Here is a 22517-nt window from a genome sequence, read left to right as displayed (position 1 = left end):
TATGGCTGCAAAGCTGCCTTGCATTGGAAATAGTCTGAGAAACAATCTCAATTATTTGAGGGTCTAATTTAAAATATTAAAAATTTAAGGGACAAATATCTAACAATCCATGTGTTTTCTGATTTCGCCGAAAAGGCCAAACCATCATCGTCTCTACGAAGGGAAAGGAGAGACAAGAAAGAATTTACACCTAGTTTGGTACGCGGATCGAGTCAAGTGAGGACTGGGATAGAATAAACGTGAGAATGGAATGCACATTTCCGTTCTCAACCTTGGATGCGACTAGAGAGTCAAGAGGGAATGACAAACTTTTTATTTTTGACATTGGATAATTTATAAGCAATCAGGGCATATTTGGAATTTATTTTAATTTTTTATTCCCACTTAAGTGGGGACCCCATTGCCTTGTATCTCATTGAGAATGCTCATTCTCAACAAATGTGGGAATGAATGAAAAGTGGCCATGGGTTTTCTAGCTTCCAAAAAGAAGTTGTGTTTGGTATGCATGAATGAGAAGATGAAATGGGCATTTCATATAGAGAGCTCTCTATACATATATGCTAATCACTGTTTTAAATATCGGCCGATAATCGATATTATCGGCCGAGTTATCGGATTTGGGAGCTCTCCGATAGGATAACTTGGATTTTTAATCGGTTATCGTTTTTGGCAAGTTATCGGGGAGTTATCGGCGTTATCGGTACTTATCGGCCGATAAGTAAGGTTTTTTTATCGGGATTATCGGCCGATAAGTAAGGCTATGCAATCGAATAGTTTCATCGTGCAGTCAAGATGCAAGTTTTGCTTTCTATAATTGGTTAGTGATTCTAAACATGATGATTTACATTTTGGTATGTTTATATTTCATTAAGTATGGTTAGATTATATTTTTTAGTTATCATATTATATATATACATCATCCAGTATATCACTCCGATAAATACTACTTATCCCCGATATATCCCCGATTTCCGCTATCCGATAAGGATTTTGGCCGTCTGATAAATCCCCGATAACCGCTATTTAAAACCTTGATGCTAATAAGTATTCTCAACGGAATTCTATGTTCCACATAAAGGATTTGCTAACGCTCAGAAGCAACAAGAGATGTCATAATAATAAATTAACAAACCATAGGACCAAATACATATACTTTCTAGCACCTCCATTTAATGCAAACGGATGTACTGCAGTTTCTTAAGAATTCGAATTCTAAGCATTGCTAACGAGTAGAATTTTTTGCACTAGAAATAGATTTGCACTAGAAGTACAAATTCTTTCATAATACCTCCATGAATGCAAATGGATGTACTGCAATTTCTTACAAATTTGAATTCTCAACACTGCTAACGAATGGAAAAATATACTTGCATTTTGTAGAATAAACTTGCAACAAATACTATGACTAATTTGGTGGAACGAAAAGCTTCAGGCTTCAAAAAGGAATTAAAAAACAAAAATAATTCCCCCTCATTCAAACAAACTTTTTAAATCTAATCAGGAAAACATCTACGCCCAAGTTTCCTTATATGGCAAAATTATGTAACATTCGCACTATCTGTTTTTCAACTAAATACTAAATTTGCATTGGAAATACATTTCATGTTATGACAAATCCCCAGGATAAACTAACACCAATCACACGAAAGCATGAAAAATCTTGAGAACACACGAACACAAAGATATATGTGGTTCGGCTTGTAGCCTATGTCCACGGGCAAAGGAGGAGAATAGCTTTGCTAAATTATGAGGAATACTTGGAATCTCTCAATCACTCAATCCGAAATAACACCCCAAGGTTCACGTACAATCTCTCTAAATAAAAGGAACAAAAAGAGAGAGAATTCACGAGGACGGGATTCCAAAGAAACTTTGTTTCTCTCTGTATTGGTGCTACAAATTGATGATGCAGCTTCCCCTACAACAAGCATCAAGTATTTGCTGGAAGCCTTGGCCAATAGGAAACCAAATAGAAGTACAATTCTAATGTGAGTCCAATTTGTGACAAACCAACTCCTATCAACTCTTGGCTACGAGAACTCCAACAAGGTTCTAATTGGAACTCAATCCAATTGGAATCAAAGACCTTGTTCCGCTAGGAGTAATACTTAATTAAGATGTCTACACCAACTCAAATACTAAATGACTACCACATGCAGTCATGATTGAAGATTCCGAACCAAATTACTTCTAGCCTCGGTATTTGAGTTACAGCGTAACGTTTCCTATAATATAATTCAAGATATCCCAACAACGAATTTGGAACTGAATTCCCGACAACAAATGTTGCATGCAACATTTGCTACAACTTATTTTTGCAATGAACCAAACACCACTAACCATTTTCCGCATCCAACAATTGTTGCATTCTGCGCTCGCAAGCATACCAAACAGCCCCTCAATGGAGGAGATGACGTTTAACAAGCTGTTGTTGTTTTACTTATTGTTGTTGCTGCAGTAGTAGCATTTAGGGCTGAGCATGGTTCGGTCCAAACCGAAAAAACCGACCGAACCGACCTGAACCGACCCGAAGAAATCGGTTTTATGAGTAGGGCGATTCGAGTCGGTTTGAAAACTTTTTAACCCGAACCGATCCGAACCGACCGAATATAGTGCAATACTACCCATTCTGATCTTAAACCCTACCCGACCCGTCCCAAAAAGTCAAAGACTCAAACCCTAAACTCATTTTTTGAATCATTATGGGTTGAAAACAATATCATTATATCAGTGTTTAATGCTTCATAATCTCCTATTTTGTTGATATCTTTTTTTTTCTTTAACACAGTTTGTTGTTTGATAAGAAGTTTGATGAAATTAGAACCGAACAAACTGAACCGAACCGCACCGAACCGACTTGCAACAGTTCGGTTCGGTTTTGAATTATAGACGGTTCGGTTCGGTTGTTCAAATTTTGGTAAAAACCGAACCGAACCGAACCGACCGTTGCACACCCCTAGTAGCATTACATACAAATGGTTGCAAAATGGTTGCTCAAACCATCCAAGATTGCCTCACCACTGAAGTAGGCAAATCACCAACCTTTTTCCTGTCCAAAGAGATCATTTCTTGCAGAAGAAAAGGAAAAATGTTAATCAGAAATTAGCTAAATTGCAGAAAGACCACCATACAGTTTCCCCTCCTCTGCACATAAAACCCTCCAAAGGAAAACAGTGTGAATTTCACGAAACAGCCATCAATGCACAGATTTCTTCTATCAGCAACTTACTAGAGACTCAGATCAGCCCATTAATCAGATATAAGGAAAGGAGTTAAGGCCAAACAACTCCTAACCCTAATTTCACCTCTCTCTCTCTCTCTCTTTCTATCTGCAGAAAATACCAAAATGGCTGCAAAACTGCCTCGCCATTGGAGTAAATAGCCCTTAAATACCATATAGTTTCCAAAAAAAAGAGGGGAAAATGCGTCCAACCTCCAGGTCCCTGGCTAACAAAAAAACTGCTTTCCGAAAAAAATATAACGAAAGCAGATAGGGTTTTCCAAAACCTAAATCTGGCTGAGGCGGGCAAATCATCATCGTCTCTGTGAACGGACAGGAGAAATATAAAAGAGTTTAAGGGGCTAATGTGACAAAAAAAATCATACACAGGGTTCTATGTTGAAAATTACACCGCTGGGTGACATTCCCCAGATAAGATCGAAGGAAGAGCCTTTTTGGTCGAGAGATCAACGAGAGGAGAAACTCGTAGGTGCTCCATGAGCAACATGTGGCAGCAACGAGGTCGAGCCCTAACTACAGTGATGAGCTCCCCAGGGGTGGGGAGAGTTCCTCTTCATTTGGGATAATTGCGACCACACCCCCTTTTGGGATTATTCATTTGTGTAATTTGGAGGATAATGACATAATTTTTAAAACATCATTTTTTTGTGTTATTTATTAGGGTAATTAGAATTGGAGTCAACTTTGTGATGTTATTGGTTTATTGGCGTAATTGGGAGACAAATACTCCACTGTCCCCTAAATTACACCAACTATATAAAGATCCCCTCCACCCCTTCCTCATAATTACCCCAAATTTATCTCATCCTTCATATTGGAACAATGTTGTTCCACTTTGAAGACAATTGGGATAATTTTAAAATATTTTTGTATTACTTAACTAATACATGTTAATTATATTATAAATATATGATATGATATATAAAATATAATATATATTAATAACATAATTTAATAACATAATTTAATAACATATATTAATAATATTATATAATAGTAATTATAGTATAACGTATTTATTATAATATTATATAATATTATAATAACATATATTAATAATATTATGTAATATATTATTATATAATATTAAGGACAAATTTTCAAAATCAACCAAATTCGAGAATTAAATAGCAAAATCGACCTATTTGAACTTTAATCAGCAAAACCGACCCTTTTCTTCTGAAAAGGGTCGGTTTTGCTGTTGAAAGATTTTTACGACATACACGGGACTGCTAGTCCCGTGTATTTCGTGGCAGTTTCGAATAACACGGGACTAGCAGTCCCGTGCGATCGGGGGGTAAAAAACCCACCCGTGACTTTCACCGCACTCCTTTTCACCCATTTTCACCCAGACCCTTTCACCCCCCCCCCCTCTTTCACCCACTCCTCAAACCCATCGACGCCGACACCGACCACCGCCCAAGGACTCTCCGACCACTGCCGCCGCCGACCAAGGACCCTCCGACCACCGTCGCCGCCGACCAAGTTCGCTCCGACCGCCGCCGGCGACCAAGGTAAATGTGGTTTTTTTTTTGTTGATTAGCCATGAAATTTCAGATTTGGGAATCGATTTGGGTTGAGATTTGGGAATTAGGGTTGAGATTTGGGAATGGATTTAATTGAGATTTGGGATTAAGGTTGAAATTTGGGAATGTATTTAGTTGATATTAGGGAATTAGGGTTTAGTCATGAATAATGTGATTAGGGTTTAGACATGAATAATGTGATTTGATATTAGGGTTTAACCATAATTAGGGTTTAGACATGAATAATGTGATTTGATATTAGGGTTTAACCATAATTAGGGTTTAGACATGAATAATGTGATTTGATATTAGGGTTTAACCATAATTAGGGTTTAGACATGAATAATGTGATTTGGGATTAGGGAATTTAGCAATTATTTGCTTTGTAGTTGAGATTAGGGTTTTAAATTTGACTTTAAATTAAGATTAATATTTACAGTTATAATAGATTATTTACATATGATGGACTGTTGATTTTCAGCTTCGATGGCAAACTCTATACCCATTATTTGCTTCTTCAATGGGAGCCTCGGCGTCGGATTGAATAGTATGCCGATGTATGAGGGAGGTTCTAGGAAAATGTTTATGCTATCCAAGTCATTAAATTTTGATGGAATGATGAATGAAATACACAGAGTTACGAAAATTAATAAAGCATGGTATGCAATTAAAGTGTTCTTCAATTGTCCGATAAATGAGAGTAGAACTATTGCTGTGGCGATTACCGACGATGAGGAATTGAATGACATGAAACAATTAGTGGAGAAGCAAGTGTCAGTTGAGTTGTTCATTGAGAAGTATCCGATTCAAGAATTTGCCCAAGCTTCACGACCACAAGGAGAGTTTTCTCGGATGATGGACTTAGACAATGAGTCGAGTGGTTTTATGACATCTCGAGAATGGTCTATCAAAAATCGGGTCAAATTCAAGCCTGTAAAAACTAATACAACCAACTACTATGTAAAATGTTATTTCAACGAGAAGAATGAAGTAGAGCATGCAAATGAGCAAGATGAGAGAAACAGGAAATGTCCTTGGTTGCTAAATGCCGCTGTGAGGAAATCAACAAATGGGCAATTTGTAATATCTAGATATTGCGGGCTTCATACATGTTGCAATCCGTCGGTGGACGTCGATCATTATTCTGCATCTTCCTCTTATATATGTAAGCTAATTATGCCTGAAGTTAGAGCTGAACTTGATCTAAATGCAAGTCAGATATTTCAAAGGGTATATGATATGCGGGGCATTAAGATATCTAAATATAAGGCATATGATGCAAGGAGGAAAGCGTTGTCGAAAATATTTGGAGATTGGGAAAAATCTTATGAATTACTTCCACAGTATCTTGAAGCTATCAAACGAAATAATCCGGGTACTGAATATGAAATATTGTCTGAAGAGATTGCACCGGGGATGGAGAGGTTCACTCGAGTATTTTGGGCATTTGGTCCGGCTATTAAGGGCTTCACTTTTTGTCGTCCGTTATTGAGCATTGACGGTACGCATCTATATGGCAAGTACAAAGGCGTGCTTCTTGTGGCGACCGGTGTAGATGCAAATGGCGGTTTATTTCCTCTAGCATTTGCAGTTGTGGAGGTAGAGGATACTTCTAGTTGGAAGTGGTTCTTTGAACTTATATACAAGTGGATTCCTAGTGTCCGTGCGCCCAGATTAATTACTTTTATCTCAGATAGGATGAAAGGAATTATAAGGGCATTACATGAGGGTTTTGGTGCACCACATCACCATCGATATTGTTTGAGGCATATAAGAGATAATTTTAAGAAAAAACACGGTGAGATTAATTTGCAAAATCTTTTGTGGCAAGCTGGGTGTGCAACCGATACATTAGTGTATGAACATTGTAGAGAGAAGATCAAGTCTTTGTCATTAGATGCACATAATTGGATTGAACATAACTTGAAGCCTCAATTCGAGCATCGATGGGCATTATGTAAGGATGAGGGTGTGCGGTTTTGCATGATGACAACTAATTGCTCCGAGAGCTTTAACGGCGTTCTTAAAGGAGCACGAGCTATGCCAATACAATCATTGGTTGCAAGAACGTTCTATAGGCTAAACTCATACTTCAACAAAAGGCGTGAGGACGGTGTAGACTGGACAACGCGTTACACACCAAAGAATGAGTCTATTTTGCATAGAAGAATTGAGGCGGCAAGATTATGTCAAATTACTGTATTCAATGACAATGAATGGCAGGTACAGGATTATGACGGTATCTACACCGTTAAACTGTTTGATGTTGATTGCACTTGCACATGTAACATACCACAACTTCAAAAAATACCTTGTGCACATGTTCTTGCGGCTTCCTCCAATCAGCCGGGTGGTGCGAGAATTCCATATAATCGGTATTGTTCACCATGGTATTCAACAATTCATTACCGAAAGACATACAGTGAGAGTTTTCATCTACCCGATGATAGTCGGTATTGGCCCGAATATACTGGACCACGGTTAATTCCACCTCAATACAAGAGACAAGCAGGTCGACCACGATCTGTACGAATTAGGGGAACCATGGATCAAGGACGAGAAGGAATTGTCAAGCATAAAAAATGTAGTCTTTGCAAACAACCGGGACATACTCGACCTCGTTGTCCAGCTAGACTCAATAGATAGCAATTAATTGGTAATAATTGACATATTTAAATTGTGATTTATTTTAATGTAGACAATATAATTAGTCGTGGATCGGTTATTGATATGTTATAATTGTATGTGCATGTATATACACCATGGAGCCTGGACCGACTAGTGATGAGGTCCTATATGACCAGCCTCGACACTGTTCACATGTTATATCCTTTACAGAGGTAACTAAGTTTCTTATAATTTCAATATTACATTCTTATAATATTGTATTCTTATATATTCATTTGCTTTACAGAGAGGCCCGGATATTGTTATGGTTGATCATAGCCTCAGCCATAGCCGTTGGCATCTAGAGGATGAGCGCATAATAGCAGCTGTAGGACGGGCCGGCTTCTTGACATGTTCAAAGCTTCGTTGGATGAGACTCGATTGTCCCCTACTCACCGCTTTGATAGATAGGTAGAGGCCGGAATCCAACACTTTCCACTTCCGAATGGGAGAGTCTACTATTACGCTACAGGATGTAGCTATGATACTTGGTCTCCGCATAGATGGTCCGTGCGTTACCGGCAGTGATAGACATTTTTGGCCGGACAAGTGTGAGGAGTTGTTAGGTGTAGCTCCAGAGTCAATGCCTGGAGGAAATATTAAATTGAAGTGGCTAAAAAATACATTCTCGGTACCGTTGCCTTTTGATGCGCCGCAAATATTGATTGAGCAACATGCACGTGCATACATTATGCACATGATCGGTTCAATATTATTTCCAGATTCGAGTAAAGATAAAGTGCATGCCAGGTATCATTTTATCAGTATTTACAATTATGTCTGTTGATTTAGCTTATTTTGATAACTTGAAATGTTGTGAAAATGCTAGGTGGTTACCACTTATCGGGGACTTGGACACGTGTGGTGCGTTATCGTGGGGTAGTGCGGTTTTAGCGTACCTATATAGAGAGATGTCTAAGGTTGCATTCATGAAAAATAGTGACCTCAAAGGGTGTCTCAGCTTACTGCAAGTATGGGCATGGGAGAGGCTGCATTTGAAGCCGAGACTATGCGTGAATTTACAATTAGACGGACAAATTCCACTAGGATGCAGGTATTATATTTTTTAACGTAGTAAATATAATTGTAGTTATTCATTTGGTACTGAATTTTGAAACTAACACAGATGGAATGTCCAAAAATGTTTTGACGAGACCCCGGCGAGACAGTTAGATTTCTACCGAAATGAGCTTGACCGCATGAAGATTTTTCAGGTATCATTTCTATAAAAACGAGTTTTTTCTTCTATATATCAACTTTCGTTTTAATGATATGCAACAATTATATGTAATACTCTGTAGATGGAATGGGAGCCCTACACCCCATTTCTCGATCATCTACCCCCGATATGCACAGAATACCCAGTTATATGGAGAGCCAGAGTTCCTCTAATATGTTTCGAGATAGTAGAAATGCATGTACCGGACCGCGTGCTTCGACAATTTGGTCTTGCACAACATGTTCCGCAATTTGTTGAAAAAATAGAGAGGAAGGCGAAGAAAGGAGGCCAACAAAAGGACTGGGCAGCTGAGCATCAAAATTATATACACAGATGGAATGATAGACATTTTTGTATTGTTGAGCAAATCGAGCCAACTCCCCAGGAATCAGATTACTACACTTGGTATTGGAGGATAACTAGAAGATGGATACTCCATGCGACCACATCCCCGGTTGAGTTGCAAAGAGGATATGTGCCTCGGGGTATAGATGAGAGAGAATTAGTAAGTATTTTCAAATTTATTCATTTTTATTAGTATTTTTCAATATTGCTAAATTATGTTTTTTTAAAAATTTGCAGGTATCAGCAATAGATGATGTTCAAACCATTGCAAATAGTGGCTTGGAATTGGCTCGAGCAGGTAATATAGAATTAAATATAAAATTTACATATTGTAATTTGAATTTTAAAGTAATTTTTGCATTTCGGATTTTTTTGAATTATCTCTCGCAGGTACATATCCCGAAGCACAGAAACATGCATCAATATATCAGTCGATAATGCAGAGGCTTCACCAAGCCTTACATCGAACTCATGAAGACCTTCATGATGGACGAGAAGTACCTCAATTAGTATACACACGTCAACAACGACACAGACGAGGACGACGCAGAAACGACAATGAAGCTGGGCCTTCCCAACGTGTTGACGACGGAGCTGGACCGTCACAACCACAAACGCAACCGGATCATGAACTCATCGAAGGTCGGGATAGAGGAGGCCGAAGACAAAGGAGGAGGAGAAGAGTTCTTGGATGTATGTAAGCTAATTGGTATTGTTATATAAATTACAATCCTATTTTGATATGTACATTACAAACGTATTTCGGGACAATAGATGGTTTTTGGATTTGTAGCTGAGATTGTGGTGTGACTTATTAGATTTGTAAGTGGGTTTGTGGCGTGATTTGTTGGATTTGGATTCGTAAGTTTGTGGTGTATTTTATGATTTTTAGATTTGATATGTGTTTATACAGGAAATTGACATATGAGTTTGTACAGAGAATTGATATATGTGTTTATGCAATGGTGTAATTTATGATTGTTGCGTTTGAAATATGCGTTTGTACAGGGAATTATCCCGTAGCAGAAATGCATGCATAGTTGTGAATGTGCAGGAAATGCACGGGACTGCTAGTCCCGTGCATTTTGGGATAAAATTACCCCACTCATATACAAAAATTTTGTTCTAATAGTAAAAATTTACCCCATCCATCATATTAGAATAATATTGTTCCACTTTGAAGGCAATTGGGATAATTTTAAAATATTTTTGTATTACTGAACTAATACATGCTAATTATATTATAAATATACGACATGATATATAAAATAAGAAATGATAAGGGCACACCTTAAACCACACCTCCAACCACACCCCCTCTCCTATTCGCTACAGTACTCCGGGCCTCACATGAGTTTTTAAATTTTAAAAACTCATGTGGGGCCCGGAGTACTGTAGCGAATGGGAGAGGGAGTGTGGTTTGGGGTGTGCCCCTAACACCACTCATAAAATATAAAATATAACATATATTAACATTTTAATAATATTATATAATAACATATATTAATATTTTAATAATATATATTAATACTATTATGTAATATATTATACTATAACATGATACCTTTTAATATATATTATTGTAATTATCATGTAATATATATATGTTATATTATATTTTAATTTTAATATAAAATTTTAAAAAATATTACATTGAATAAAGTAAAATATTATAATATTTTATAAAGTACATTATATCCTATGATACTATATTATAATATATTAAATTAAATAATATATTATTAAAGTATTATATTATATATATTATTCATATATTATATCAATTATTATATAATGTAATATACTAATCTAATGTTAATTAGTAATTATTGTATAACATATTATATTTTTGTATAAATAAAATAATGTATTATATTAAATATTATATTATTTAAATATTATATTAAATTTATTGATATTATATTATATTAATTATTATATATAGTATAGCATGCTAATATAATATAATACAATACAATATAATAATTAATAATAGTAATTTGTAAGTATAGTACAATATGTTATATTTTAATATAAAGTAAAATAATATTTATATTATAATAATATACTAAATAATATACTAAATCAATCGGATAAGTTAATTTAGAATTAATTAATAGATAAAATTATATTTTAATAAGGTGTCACATCATCAATTATCCCACATGAATTGTCAATCAAATGTTAAAATTATCCCATTATCCCACTTTATCCCACTTTACCCCACTCAAAATATCCCAAAGGGGTAAAATTATTCAATTGGAACACTTTTCCCACTTGGTCCCAATTTGTCCCAACCAATAACCCCCCCTTAGTTGAACAATGTTACTCGTATAATTAACATTAATGATGATTTATATGTTAGTTAGTCATTTATCAACTGAGTTTTGGTATTTTTTGTAACACCCAAAATCCTCTTTGGATGGGTTAGGGTTTCACTTACCATAAAGGACAAATTCTACCATATGTCACAACTTTTTTATATTTAGAGTAGGGATGTTAAACTGTATTCTTAACTACGGAAATATATGTAACTGTATCCGTTAGGATATGGACGTGATTACTCGAATCTATAACAAATATAATATAGTTACATATATATGGTTTTATAGTGAAATATCCGGAAGTGCATTCGAAATATCTGAATATATGTTGACAATACTATTACAACAGTCTTAATCCTTATATTATGAATTTGAGGTTGATTTGATAATCAAGATGTTCAATCTTAGTTTTCATATATAGCGAACATATTAATGAATCTCTTGTACTACATGAGCTAATTTTTTTCCAAAATTATCTAGTTTTCTCATATCTGTTTGTTATTCACATGCATATCTTCTTAAATATCTGCATGCATATCCGTATCCGTATCTAATTTTAACGGATATGGATATAAATTTTTCTAACCAATATATATCTATAACTGTATCCGTAATCGTGATGGATAAGAAGATATGGATATGATAAGGATCATATTCAGTCCGTATCCGAACCGAATGCACCCCTAATTTAGAGTCATTCAATTTACTATTAGGAAATCTTAATATTGAAGGGAGAAGAAGAGATAGGGTGAACTAAACAGCAAAAGTAAGGTTTTGAGGTAATGGATGATTTTAATGAAGGCTAATTTTCTAATTTTACATCATGTGCAGTCCAGAGTAGCTTGGGTTTAACGGAGTTTGGTTTCGAAGCATAAACTCCACAAAAGTACAATAGTCCCATTTGGCAAAGGATTAAGATGGAGGAATTAAGGAGAATGATTAACATAGTTCGCCCATTTGTTAATTCGAAGGGTTAAAAAAATTTAATCCGTTAGGTCAGTTTATTTTGATCCTTTTGGTCATGTTTTGTGTTTGTGAAAAAAAAGGATCATGATCACTTTCTTTATGAATAGAGGGTCTTAAACTATCTAAATAGGTAGATTTGTAAACCCCTTTTTGAGGGATTAACTCATTTATAAACCATTCTACTATTTTTAGTGTTTAGCAAATTATGATGGGTTAACTCAATTTATACTCTGTACAATTATTGTGTGTTTGACCGTCTAAGGAGAGACTAACTCTTCTTAATCCCTCACCTAGACCTTTGCCACACGGGACCTATAGCAAGTGCAACTAACCCTTTTCATTTTTGCTCATGAATGGTGAGCCAAGAGCCATCTATTTCAACACAACTCTAACTCCATCTAAATTTAAAAAAGGCTTTGTTCGGTTATCAAAGTTGAAAGTAATGATAATTCATAACGTAATGTTCTACCTTCTGTTAAAGGTTAACTCAATTTATACCATATGCAATTATTGTGTGTTTGACAGTCTAAGGAGAGACTAGCTCTTCTTAATCCCTCATCTAGACCTTTGCCATACGGGACCTATAGTAAGTGTAACTAACCCTTTTCATTTTTGCTCATGAATGGAGAGTCATCTATTTCAACACAACTCTAATTCCATCTAAATTTTTAAAAGGCTTTGTTTGGTTATCAAAGTTGAAAGTAATGATAATTCATAACGTAATGTTCTACCTTCTGTTAAAGGTTAACTCAATTTATACCCTGTGCAATTATTGTGTGTTTGACAGTCTAAGGAGAGACTAGCTCTTCTTAATCCCTCACCTAGACCTTTGCCATGAATGGTGAGCCATCTATTTCAACACAACTCTAACTCCATCTAAATTTTTAAAAGGCTTTGTTCGGTTATCAAAGTTGAAAATAATGATAATTCATAACGTAATGTTCTACCTTCTGTTAAAGGTTAAAAAATACAAAAAATATAACACATGGCGTGTGTTATTTTGTTTATTAATTATTTATATATTTTATAAATACAAACTATTCATAATGACTTTACTAATTAGAATCATCAAAATTTGCAAACATAACATCACAATTAAGAGAAAATTATCGTAATGCAAAAATATTTTTAATAAACTTTTTTTTAATTTAATACAAACTATATAGATTTACAATGAAGTATCACAATCAAATACTCAAATATATAATCATAAATTTATAAATCATTCATAATTACATTCATTTCATTAATCATATTTATACTTTCACAATCACATAATGATCTCCCAAAACAAGACATGAAGGCTTAATGAACAATTCTAAAGTAATTACTTAATTAATTCAAGTTTCAAGAAAGGATATACTCTCAAGCCTATAGGACTTAAAATTAAATAACATAAGTTATATTGAAATAACACATGTTATATTGAATAACTTAAGTTATATTGAAATAACTCATGTTATATTGTAATAATATAGAGTTATTATGTATCTGAGTTATTTTATAAAGTTACATGACATTTAATGTCTGTAAGATAATATAACCCAACATAACGAATTATGTAACAGATTTTCTTAAATAATATTTAGATGTCGTCGTAATATCAAAAACTTGTTGCAACAACAAAATCAACCAAAAACAAAGGCGTTGAAACAACAATCAAATTCAAGAACATTGTAACACTATGAGTTGGAACACCATCAATATTTATTGTTGTTACTCCTCCTAACCAAATGATGTCCTAATAAAACAAAATTATCAAATTTTAAGTTTACCCCCAATATAGTAATGTCCTAATTAATATTAACGCCAAATAAGTTGAACCACGTAATATATTTTTGATAGTATAGTTCTGTACTTTTGAACTTCCTAATAAGCTGAAAAGTTAAAAAGTTAAACATATTGTATGCTTTTAAGAGTAGACGTGATTTAATTATTCCTTGTTTTATAATAATGAAATTATCTAGCTTATTAATCAGGCTAAAATGCCAATTTGATTATTGTACTCAACCTTCATTCTCAAATTAGTCCTCCCACTTTATTTTTTCTCACATCAATCATCGTACCACAACTTAGTTATAAACTTAGTTCCATTTTAACATCCATTAAAAGTTGGGTATTAATTTTTCATTTATGACTATATTACCCTCAACTTCATGACTGTTCGGGTAGAAAGTTGATGTTTTCATTGTGCAACTCATTACAGCTTTAGTCGTTACAAAGAGTTTAAAAGTTAATCTTTTTATAAGATCTCCCTACACAATAAAATAAAATAAATTGCAACTCTTCTCAAACAAACGTAACAGATGTTTATCTCCCACTGATTGTGTGGGATCTTTGCCTGTGACGGGAACGTTGATATCCGTGGACTACCAAACGATCAGATCAGTCCGGAGTTTCGTTGATTCGTGAAGGAATCAAGAAACCGAAGCGATTATCTCGGCAACAGCGAGATAACCACTCTTCTCAAGATCACAGCTAGGTACGATCTCAAGAGAATGAATCGGGAACTGTAGATCTGACGAACTCTTCTTCTTTATGCCGAAGAACCCGATCTGATCTTCTGCTCTTCTCTAAAATTCGTACTCCTTCAGTCTCCAATTCAGTAGGGCTTTGCTGAGGCTCGAGAATTCCAGCTCTATGTAAATGAAGGCCCTAGGGTTGTATTTATAGGTTTTAGGAGCTCTGTTTTCGGATAAGAATGATCGATTCCCTCTTATCTTCAATCATAACTACTTTACCACGTTCTAGGATAGCTTCAGATCAGTTGGAACAAATCCAGGTGGTTAACGGTCGAAAAACGGCTTAAAACTATGTAAAACGGCTTTTTGGAGCCTGCGGACACCCGCGGTGTCTCAGCCACGGCCGAGACACTCGCGCTGTCTCCGCTAAGGCCCGAGGCATTGTTTTGTGCGTCCCGTCCATTTTCGTCGTATCTTCGTCGTCAGAACTCGGAATTGCACGATTCAAAGTGTGTATGAAAGCCGACAAGGAGATCTACAAGCTCCCATGGTTGAATCATATATGGAGTAGATGGGACACGAGGGGCGCTTTGTTTTTCATAAGCGAAGCGTAGCTCCCGATCAGTTCGTATCTTCGTTATTCTGCAGTTCCGTTGCTTCACACGGTTCGTCGACTTACTTCATGCGCTCATCGATGTTAATTAAGCTTTTGTGACTCAGATAGTAACGTTCATCATCTTCTCTCTGCTTCGAGCCGCGTGTGAGAGTCTGTAGGTAATTTTTGACGCCTACAATGACAATAGAGTCCCTCCACTTTTGATTTAGAATTCATCTTTTGAACCCATGTAAATGCGATTTAATCTTGATAAATTTTTAAATTCTCTCCAATATGTAATATCAAGAAAATTTTGTTTTTGTAATATTTTTTTAATGATTGTTGAGAAATTAATAATTTTTTATGATTGTTAATGAATTAATGTGAGATTTTCATATACAAGCATGATAACAATAAAAAAAAATCAGATTTTTCATCAAAACATTACATTGCGTGATGATAAGTCACTAAGGTGCCATTCCGGCAATGGGTTAAGGGAAAAGGATTAAGGATAATGACTAACTCAGCTAACTCTTCTTGAGAGGTTGAAAATAATTAGGTTTAAAATAATTTAATTCCATTTGGATACAATAGGCAAAATGAAGGGTTAAATTTTTTGCGCTTGGCAAATAAAGAAGGATTAAGAAAGCTAGTTGCCATAAATATCCTAAAATATATTCTTTTCTAAAATTTTATTTTTTATTTTGAGAGAGAGTATCTTAAGCCTCCTCTTTAGACGAATTTGTTGACCCCCCTAAAAGAGGGGTTAACTAAGTTTAACCCTTGTAAAGGGTTTGTTAACCCTTTGACCAAATTAACCAATTTGGAGGGTTAAGAAGGGGTTAAACTCCCTTAACCCTTCTCTTAACCTATTGCCAAATGATGCCAAAGAGCATGTTTGTAACCAACTCAGGTATGACTGATAATTTCATAACGAAAGCAGTGCATGAGGTCTTAAACACTATCATTTTGAAGAAGTATCTTACACAATGGCAAATAGACCTTCACCACTTATATTCCTGCTAACGAAGAACAACTCATTTTCTAAGCATAAGATTATCGTTTATATGAACATAGATTAGAAAGGACGGAAACCTCCAAATAAATTTTAGCTGAATGTATAATTTATGCAAGGAACTAGTATCATGCAATCTTCTTTTAAGATTCTTGAAGGACTTTAGTTAATATGTTCTGCAGTTGGGCAATATTCATTACAAACTTTAGTTAATATGATACCTAAGGGTATGTTTGGTAACTCTATAAAATTTGTATTAGTTGGTAAAATCTTGGTAAAAAATCTTGTTTTTAGTTTGGCAAAAATCGGGCCAAAATTCAACTAGTTTTTTCTAGTTCAAATTCTAACCTTAAACTATTTTTTTTGTGAACCAACCCCTAAATGAACCGACCGTCGCCTAATCAAGAAAAATAGTAATGTTATTCTAGAGTTGCTAACCCTATAAGAGCATGTGTTTAATATGTGTATATTTTTACATCCTGGAATCTTCTTTAGCTTGAGGCATCAAATACAAGTCTTTGTTGGGTTGTACATAGCTAATGATAAACTAAAGTTTTTCCCCCAAATATGAACATCTCCTATTTCTCGTTGGGCTGTACATAGCCAATAATAAACTAAAGTTTTTCCCCCAAATATGAACATCTCCTATTTCTCATATTAATAAAGTTCACCAAAATATGCATATTTTTTATTCTATTGCATGGATGATATCCTCAAAATCTTAACAATATATGAACACACAATTGCATGGATTATATCCCTAAAACACCAAAGTTTTTTTAATAGGGAATGGAAGCATTTTTTTTGCATTGAATAATTGAGAAACCAAAGCGAATTAACATATAACAATTGATCTTTTGATGAAATAATGGGTGCAAGGTAGAATTGTTCTTTTAATCTAATGGTTTTTAACAAAAAAAATTAAAATAAGACTAAATGTACATCTAACAAGGGGTCCGAAGATTAACCTGAGGAAAAAGAAAGTGGGAGGACCAATATGAAAATGAAGCCTTAGGGTAGAGATCAAATTGGCCTTTTAGCTTAATAATCATTATATTCATAATAATTCATAATAATTATTATGGTTATAATAATGAAATTATCCATTATTATTAATTATAAGATTTATGATAATTTTAAAAGTAGAGATTATTAGAACTGGGACGTAAGCTTAGAGAGGGTGAACATGATTGCGACAATTTTTTGACCAACTCAGAATAACTAGCAGAAATAATATAAGCTAAAAACTAAAAACAAACCAACACAGTAACACACGAGAATTTTATAATGGTTTAGATCAAAATCCTACATCTACTCTTCCTTCTCATGAATGGCCTTCTTTACTATGACCAGAGTTCATCCAAATCACAACCTGATTTGACAAACTTTAAAGACCATACCCTAGAATTTATCCAAAACCGGTCATTTAACTTAACTCTTCACAGTAACTAGAAGAAATTTAGCCCTAGCTAACCAAACCCTCAATTAACCTGTTTTAAGTACGTCAACCCTTAATTACCTCGGCTTGGGTATGACGTCAAACTTATAAGTTTGAAATACAACCAACCCAAAATAAATTAAGAACAAAAGAATAACTTTACAGTCCTTTATAAAACCATTCTCTAAATCAATGTAGATGAAGATTCGTGAAGAAGTAGTATAGTGTTGTAGGTGTAGGGTAGTCCTTCTCTCTTAATCAAACTCTAATGAAAAGTGCACCGAGGAGAAGTTGAACGAGGCTTAAGGGATTAGATCAACTCTCTTTCTCTCAAACCCTAGAAAAAGAGCTCTCCTTTTTGTATAATTGCCTCTCTCTCTTCTTGTTGTCTCTTCTTCAAATATGATCTTCAACTCCTACTATATAGGCCTTGATAGAATAACAAAGAGATACTCTGATCAGATTTCTAATAGAAGATCAAATCAATCAATGAACAACAGAGATTAAATCTGGAAATTTGCCAAAACACATCATAACAATCAATGGTTGGTCACGATTGGCAATGATTCATTAATGATCATTGATGGTTGATTGTAGTCCATCGATTGTATAAATTCTAGTTTTGGGATTTCTCCAATTGTTGATTGTAGTCTATCGACGGTCTTTGTGATCATCAATGGTCGACTATAAACCACCGATAGTCCACTTTTTTATTTATGTTTTCTCCAATTCTTTCCTATAGTCCATCAATGATTTGCTTGACCATCAATAGTGCCCCTTGACCATCAATAGTTCAAAGTCTAAAATCAACATTTGCATCAATTTTTGCATTATTTTGAACCTGAACTTGTTCATACATGTTTATACCTGAAATATATCATCTCAAAAATATATCTATAGAAAATGAGAGTTTGTTATTAATCAAACAAGAGATATTGCATGAATAACTTTCTACACAAACAACGTTTTAACAATCTCATCTTTTTGATAATAACAAAAGTCAAAAATTAAAATATAGAATGTAAAACATGGTGAGATATATATTCATATATATTCAGTACACATAAAATATTTCATGCGAAAAGATATATGATATGCAAAGCTCCCCCTATAAATATGCATACCTAAAAATGTATAGATATTCTAGAAACTCCACCTGAAACTAAATGAACTCTCCCAGAAATAAAGAACTCAAGTTAAAAAAACTTCCCTTGAAACAAAGAACTTAATGTAAAAACATTTGCAAATTCATTATGAAAAAATCATGAACTCATGAAAAATTTCAAATTTCATTTTAAATTTCACCATTCCCCCCCCCCCCCCCCTTTTTTGTTATTAGCAAAAGAAAAACACACCTAGGATATGCGATATACTTGAAAATTCAAATAAAACTTATCTAAAGGTGAAAGGAAGAGAAATACATATAGTTCATAAGAGAATTTTATAGAAAATATATGAGAGATGCATATATAACATCAAAATAAGTGAATCATAATGATAAGTCATATTAAAATTCACATACAAACCATAAAGATATCAATAAAAAGTTTGTAAAAATAATGAATTAATTCATAAAATAAATTCAGATATATCTTCTCTAGTTTGAGCTTTTTCTTTTGTTACACAACTTAAATTATCTCAACCTTTAGAAAATGTCAAAAATCTCAATCTATCACGTCAGCCATATAGGAATTGTTAGGAGGAAGAATGATCACGTTTAGAGGGCAATGAACGCCATCTCTAAATATAAGAATATTTAGCATAGGATAGATGCCCTTGAGATATTGCACAATCATAGCCACAGGTGGGTCTTTGGCCATCTTTTAACGAATGCACTCAAAATTTTCGTGGATTTTTTACCATCTTTTTCATGAATACACTCTTTTTGCTTGATGTTTTATAGCACATACATACTTTGTACATATATAGAAATTTTTGGTGTTGTATTCAAGCATAGATTGAGCTGAAAACTATTTAATATATTTGAAAATACTTCATGAACAACATATAAAAATATTTATTCTTACTTTTACAGGACTGAACATGATAAGGTAATACTAATATGTGAAAAGTAATATAAAACATATCGTGAATCATCATGTTTATCAATCAAATATGGATAACTATGTATGTACATATAATATAAATAGATGTGAAAAAATGTGAACCAGTATGATAAACTCATGCCTATATACCAACAGATAACCATATCTGAATATTTCATGTAAAAGCATATACATAGGCATATTCAAATTTTTTTAATGAAAAGTAAAGAAAAAAGTTTTTTATTTTGTTTTTGATTTTTCATCAGAACACAAAAAGAAAGAAAGAGAAATTTTTTATTTTATTTCTAATATATAAAAATAACCAAAAATCAATAGCACTTCTATCATTACATCCAAGAGAAATTTTCGTAAAGGTACTGCCATAATCCTGAAGAATCAAAGATATCCACAAGGATTGTGAACAATAACTACTTAATGCAATACATTTGGCTTCCATAGTTGACAAACCTATATAGTTTTGTTTTCCACTAGACAAAGATACTACAAATTGCCCTAAAAGATGAACAGTACCACTAATACTTTTTCTATCAGTATGACATCCAGCAGAATCACTATCAGAATATCTACCCAAATCAAAAGAGTTACACATTAGAAACCATTATCTAAAATTTTGTATTCTAATCAAATATTAAAAAAATTATTTTACGGCTTTTAAGTGTGATTCCTTAGGATTTGCCTGAAATCTAGCACATAAACACACAGAAAACTGTTGGCCTTCTTGTTTTGATGATGATTAACAAACAATTTATTACTAATGTTGTTTGTCTAGTGTTTTTTGATGATGATTAACAAACAATTTATTACTAATGTTGTTTGTCTAGTATTTGTGCATTCCTATGTTTTGTAGACAAACAACGTAGTTGGAGGATGGATGGAATAGAGCTTCAACGACGATATCCAATGGAGGTTGGCAGAATTGTGGAGTGAAGCATCATACAATTCAAGTTCAAGATCCAAGTTTAGCTTCAAAGATCATTGCTTGGGTAATTTAGTTTAGGAATTTATATTATGTGTGTTAGTACTTTAAGCTCAATCATATACACACATACACGTTTTGGTTTTTGTATATATATAGTTATATATATACATATATGTTTTGGTTTGATAGTTTTCAAGTTTTACTATGAAACAAATGAATAGAATTGGAAAATACTATTTTGTTTCATGTTTATATGCCTATATATGATTTCACCTTTAACAAGCTTATATTTAATGAAATCATATTTAGTGTTTTGAATATATTTGCATAGAATATGCAATTTTATGAAAATATTGTATTTCTAGGTTATAGACTTCATAACAACATGTTATATCTTTTATCAAGTCTATACAATCATTTCATAAGGTTTCAAAATATTGTTTAAGTTAAAATATCAAAATATCAATTTTTAGGTTTTCATGTTTTTGAACATATTTGCAAAATGATGATATTTTTCATTTGGGAAGTCCTTTTTGAAAAATGATGATATTTTTCATGTCTACAATCATTCCCCAAAGTTTTACATTTTTTGGAATTTATTTGATATTTTTAAACAGCATTTTAAAATCAGCAAATTAATTTTTATATATGTCAGTTTTCGGTCGACCGCACCGGTCGACCGAACCTGAATTCATATGTTCACTGGGCGACAGAGAGTCTGTCGGTCAACCAGTCCGGTCGACCGAAAAACTCCATCGGTCGACCGTACCGGTCGACCGACGATGGTCCAGAATGTTTTCCTCGTGTTTTTGCTCTCATCGGTCGACCGACGGAATTTTCGGTCGACCGACAATAGAGCCGTTAGACTTCAACGGCTATTTCTGAGCTGGTTTTTCTGGGGGCCTTTTGGTCTTTCTGTTTTGAGTTTTTGGCTGAGTTTTGGAGTGGGTATAAATACCCCTTTGCTGTTTTCTTGAGAGTTTTAAAACAAGTTTAAGAAAGTTTTTAATCAAGGGTTTAAGTTTTGTTTAAAAGAGTTTAAGAGTTTGTTTGAGTTTAGTTTGTGAAGCAAATTTCACAAGAGCAAAGAGGAGATCATCCTTTGGTGTTTGGGCATTCAACTCATCTCTCTCTCACTCTTGATCTATAGAGAAGTTTTCCTTAAACTCAATTCTAGCTATTTATTGTTTTGATCTTAATTTCCATAAGCTAGATTTCTATATTGAGTTTAAATTGTTTTATTGATACTCTCTGTTCACACACAACCTATTGAGCTTATTGTATTTACATTCATAGTATAATTTTGGGTTGTGGGTTTGTGACATTGAGAGTGAGCTTAATTGAGTTCTCACCTTGTTTAGAGAACAATCAATTGATTTATATTGTGCTTAATTATGTGATTCACTTTGTAATACACTTGTACACCAAGAGAGAAGTGTGTGGTGAGAGACGGGGTCGAATACAAGAGGAGTGGCGTCGGTTGACGTGCCTAGAGAGATGTTGTAACCGAGCACTTGAGGAGGAGGACACGGGCTAGGACCAACACTTAGTGTGTAGAGTGTGATTGCATAGTGTTTGTTGTGAGAGAGTTTTCGGTGAACTTGTAAACCGAGTGTGTAGAAGTTTCGGCTTCCAAACCGGGTTGTGATAGTGGAGATCTCCTCGAGATGAGGAGCGGGGACGTAGGTCGTGGGGACCGAACCTCGTAAACATATCCTTTGTTTGTGATTGCAT

At 34.1% G+C, this 22517-nt stretch overlaps 2 protein-coding genes and 1 long non-coding RNA gene across 4 annotated transcripts in view; 2 read left to right on the top strand and 1 right to left on the bottom strand.

The window, feature by feature from the left end:
- Positions 1-3810, bottom strand: part of LOC109830733 — a 12036-nt gene extending 8226 nt beyond the window's left edge. Inside the window, exon 1 of one of the 2 annotated variants that reach the window (XR_002244404.1) lies at positions 3607-3810. This is a non-coding gene — a long non-coding RNA (uncharacterized LOC109830733). The remainder of the gene's footprint in view (positions 1-3606) is intronic. The other variant, XR_002244406.1, reaches the window with a different exon arrangement.
- Positions 5254-7413, top strand: LOC109831123. The gene has a single exon (XM_020398461.1). The coding sequence runs from the start codon at positions 5254-5256 to the stop codon at positions 7411-7413; it is 2160 nt and encodes a 719-aa protein (XP_020254050.1).
- Positions 8334-9852, top strand: LOC109830732 (serine/threonine-protein phosphatase 7 long form homolog). Its single transcript, XM_020398099.1, has 5 exons — positions 8334-8488; positions 8561-8648; positions 8736-9158; positions 9236-9296; positions 9389-9852. The coding sequence occupies exons 1-5, from the start codon at positions 8346-8348 to the stop codon at positions 9697-9699; spliced, it is 1026 nt and encodes a 341-aa protein (XP_020253688.1). The 5' UTR covers positions 8334-8345; the 3' UTR covers positions 9700-9852.

This window comes from Asparagus officinalis, chromosome 2, assembly GCF_001876935.1.
Source record: "Asparagus officinalis chromosome 2, Aspof.V1, whole genome shotgun sequence".
NCBI classification, from domain to species: Eukaryota; Viridiplantae; Streptophyta; class Magnoliopsida; order Asparagales; family Asparagaceae; genus Asparagus; species Asparagus officinalis.
The sequence above is the reverse complement of the archived record's forward strand: the minus strand, read 5'-3'. Positions and strand labels throughout refer to the sequence as shown.

Bases quoted from the DNA above. Each gene is read 5' to 3' on its own strand.
- LOC109830732 (XM_020398099.1), top strand. From the start codon at position 8,346: ATGTCTAAGGTTGCATTCATGAAAAATAGTGACCTCAAAGGGTGTCTC. The intron at 8,649-8,735 runs GTATCATTTCTA...AATACTCTGTAG, and splicing joins ACCGCATGAAGATTTTTCAG to ATGGAATGGGAGCCCTACAC. The intron at 9,297-9,388 runs GTAATATAGAAT...TATCTCTCGCAG, and splicing joins CTTGGAATTGGCTCGAGCAG to GTACATATCCCGAAGCACAG.
- LOC109831123 (XM_020398461.1), top strand. From the start codon at position 5,254: ATGGCAAACTCTATACCCATTATTTGCTTCTTCAATGGGAGCCTCGGC.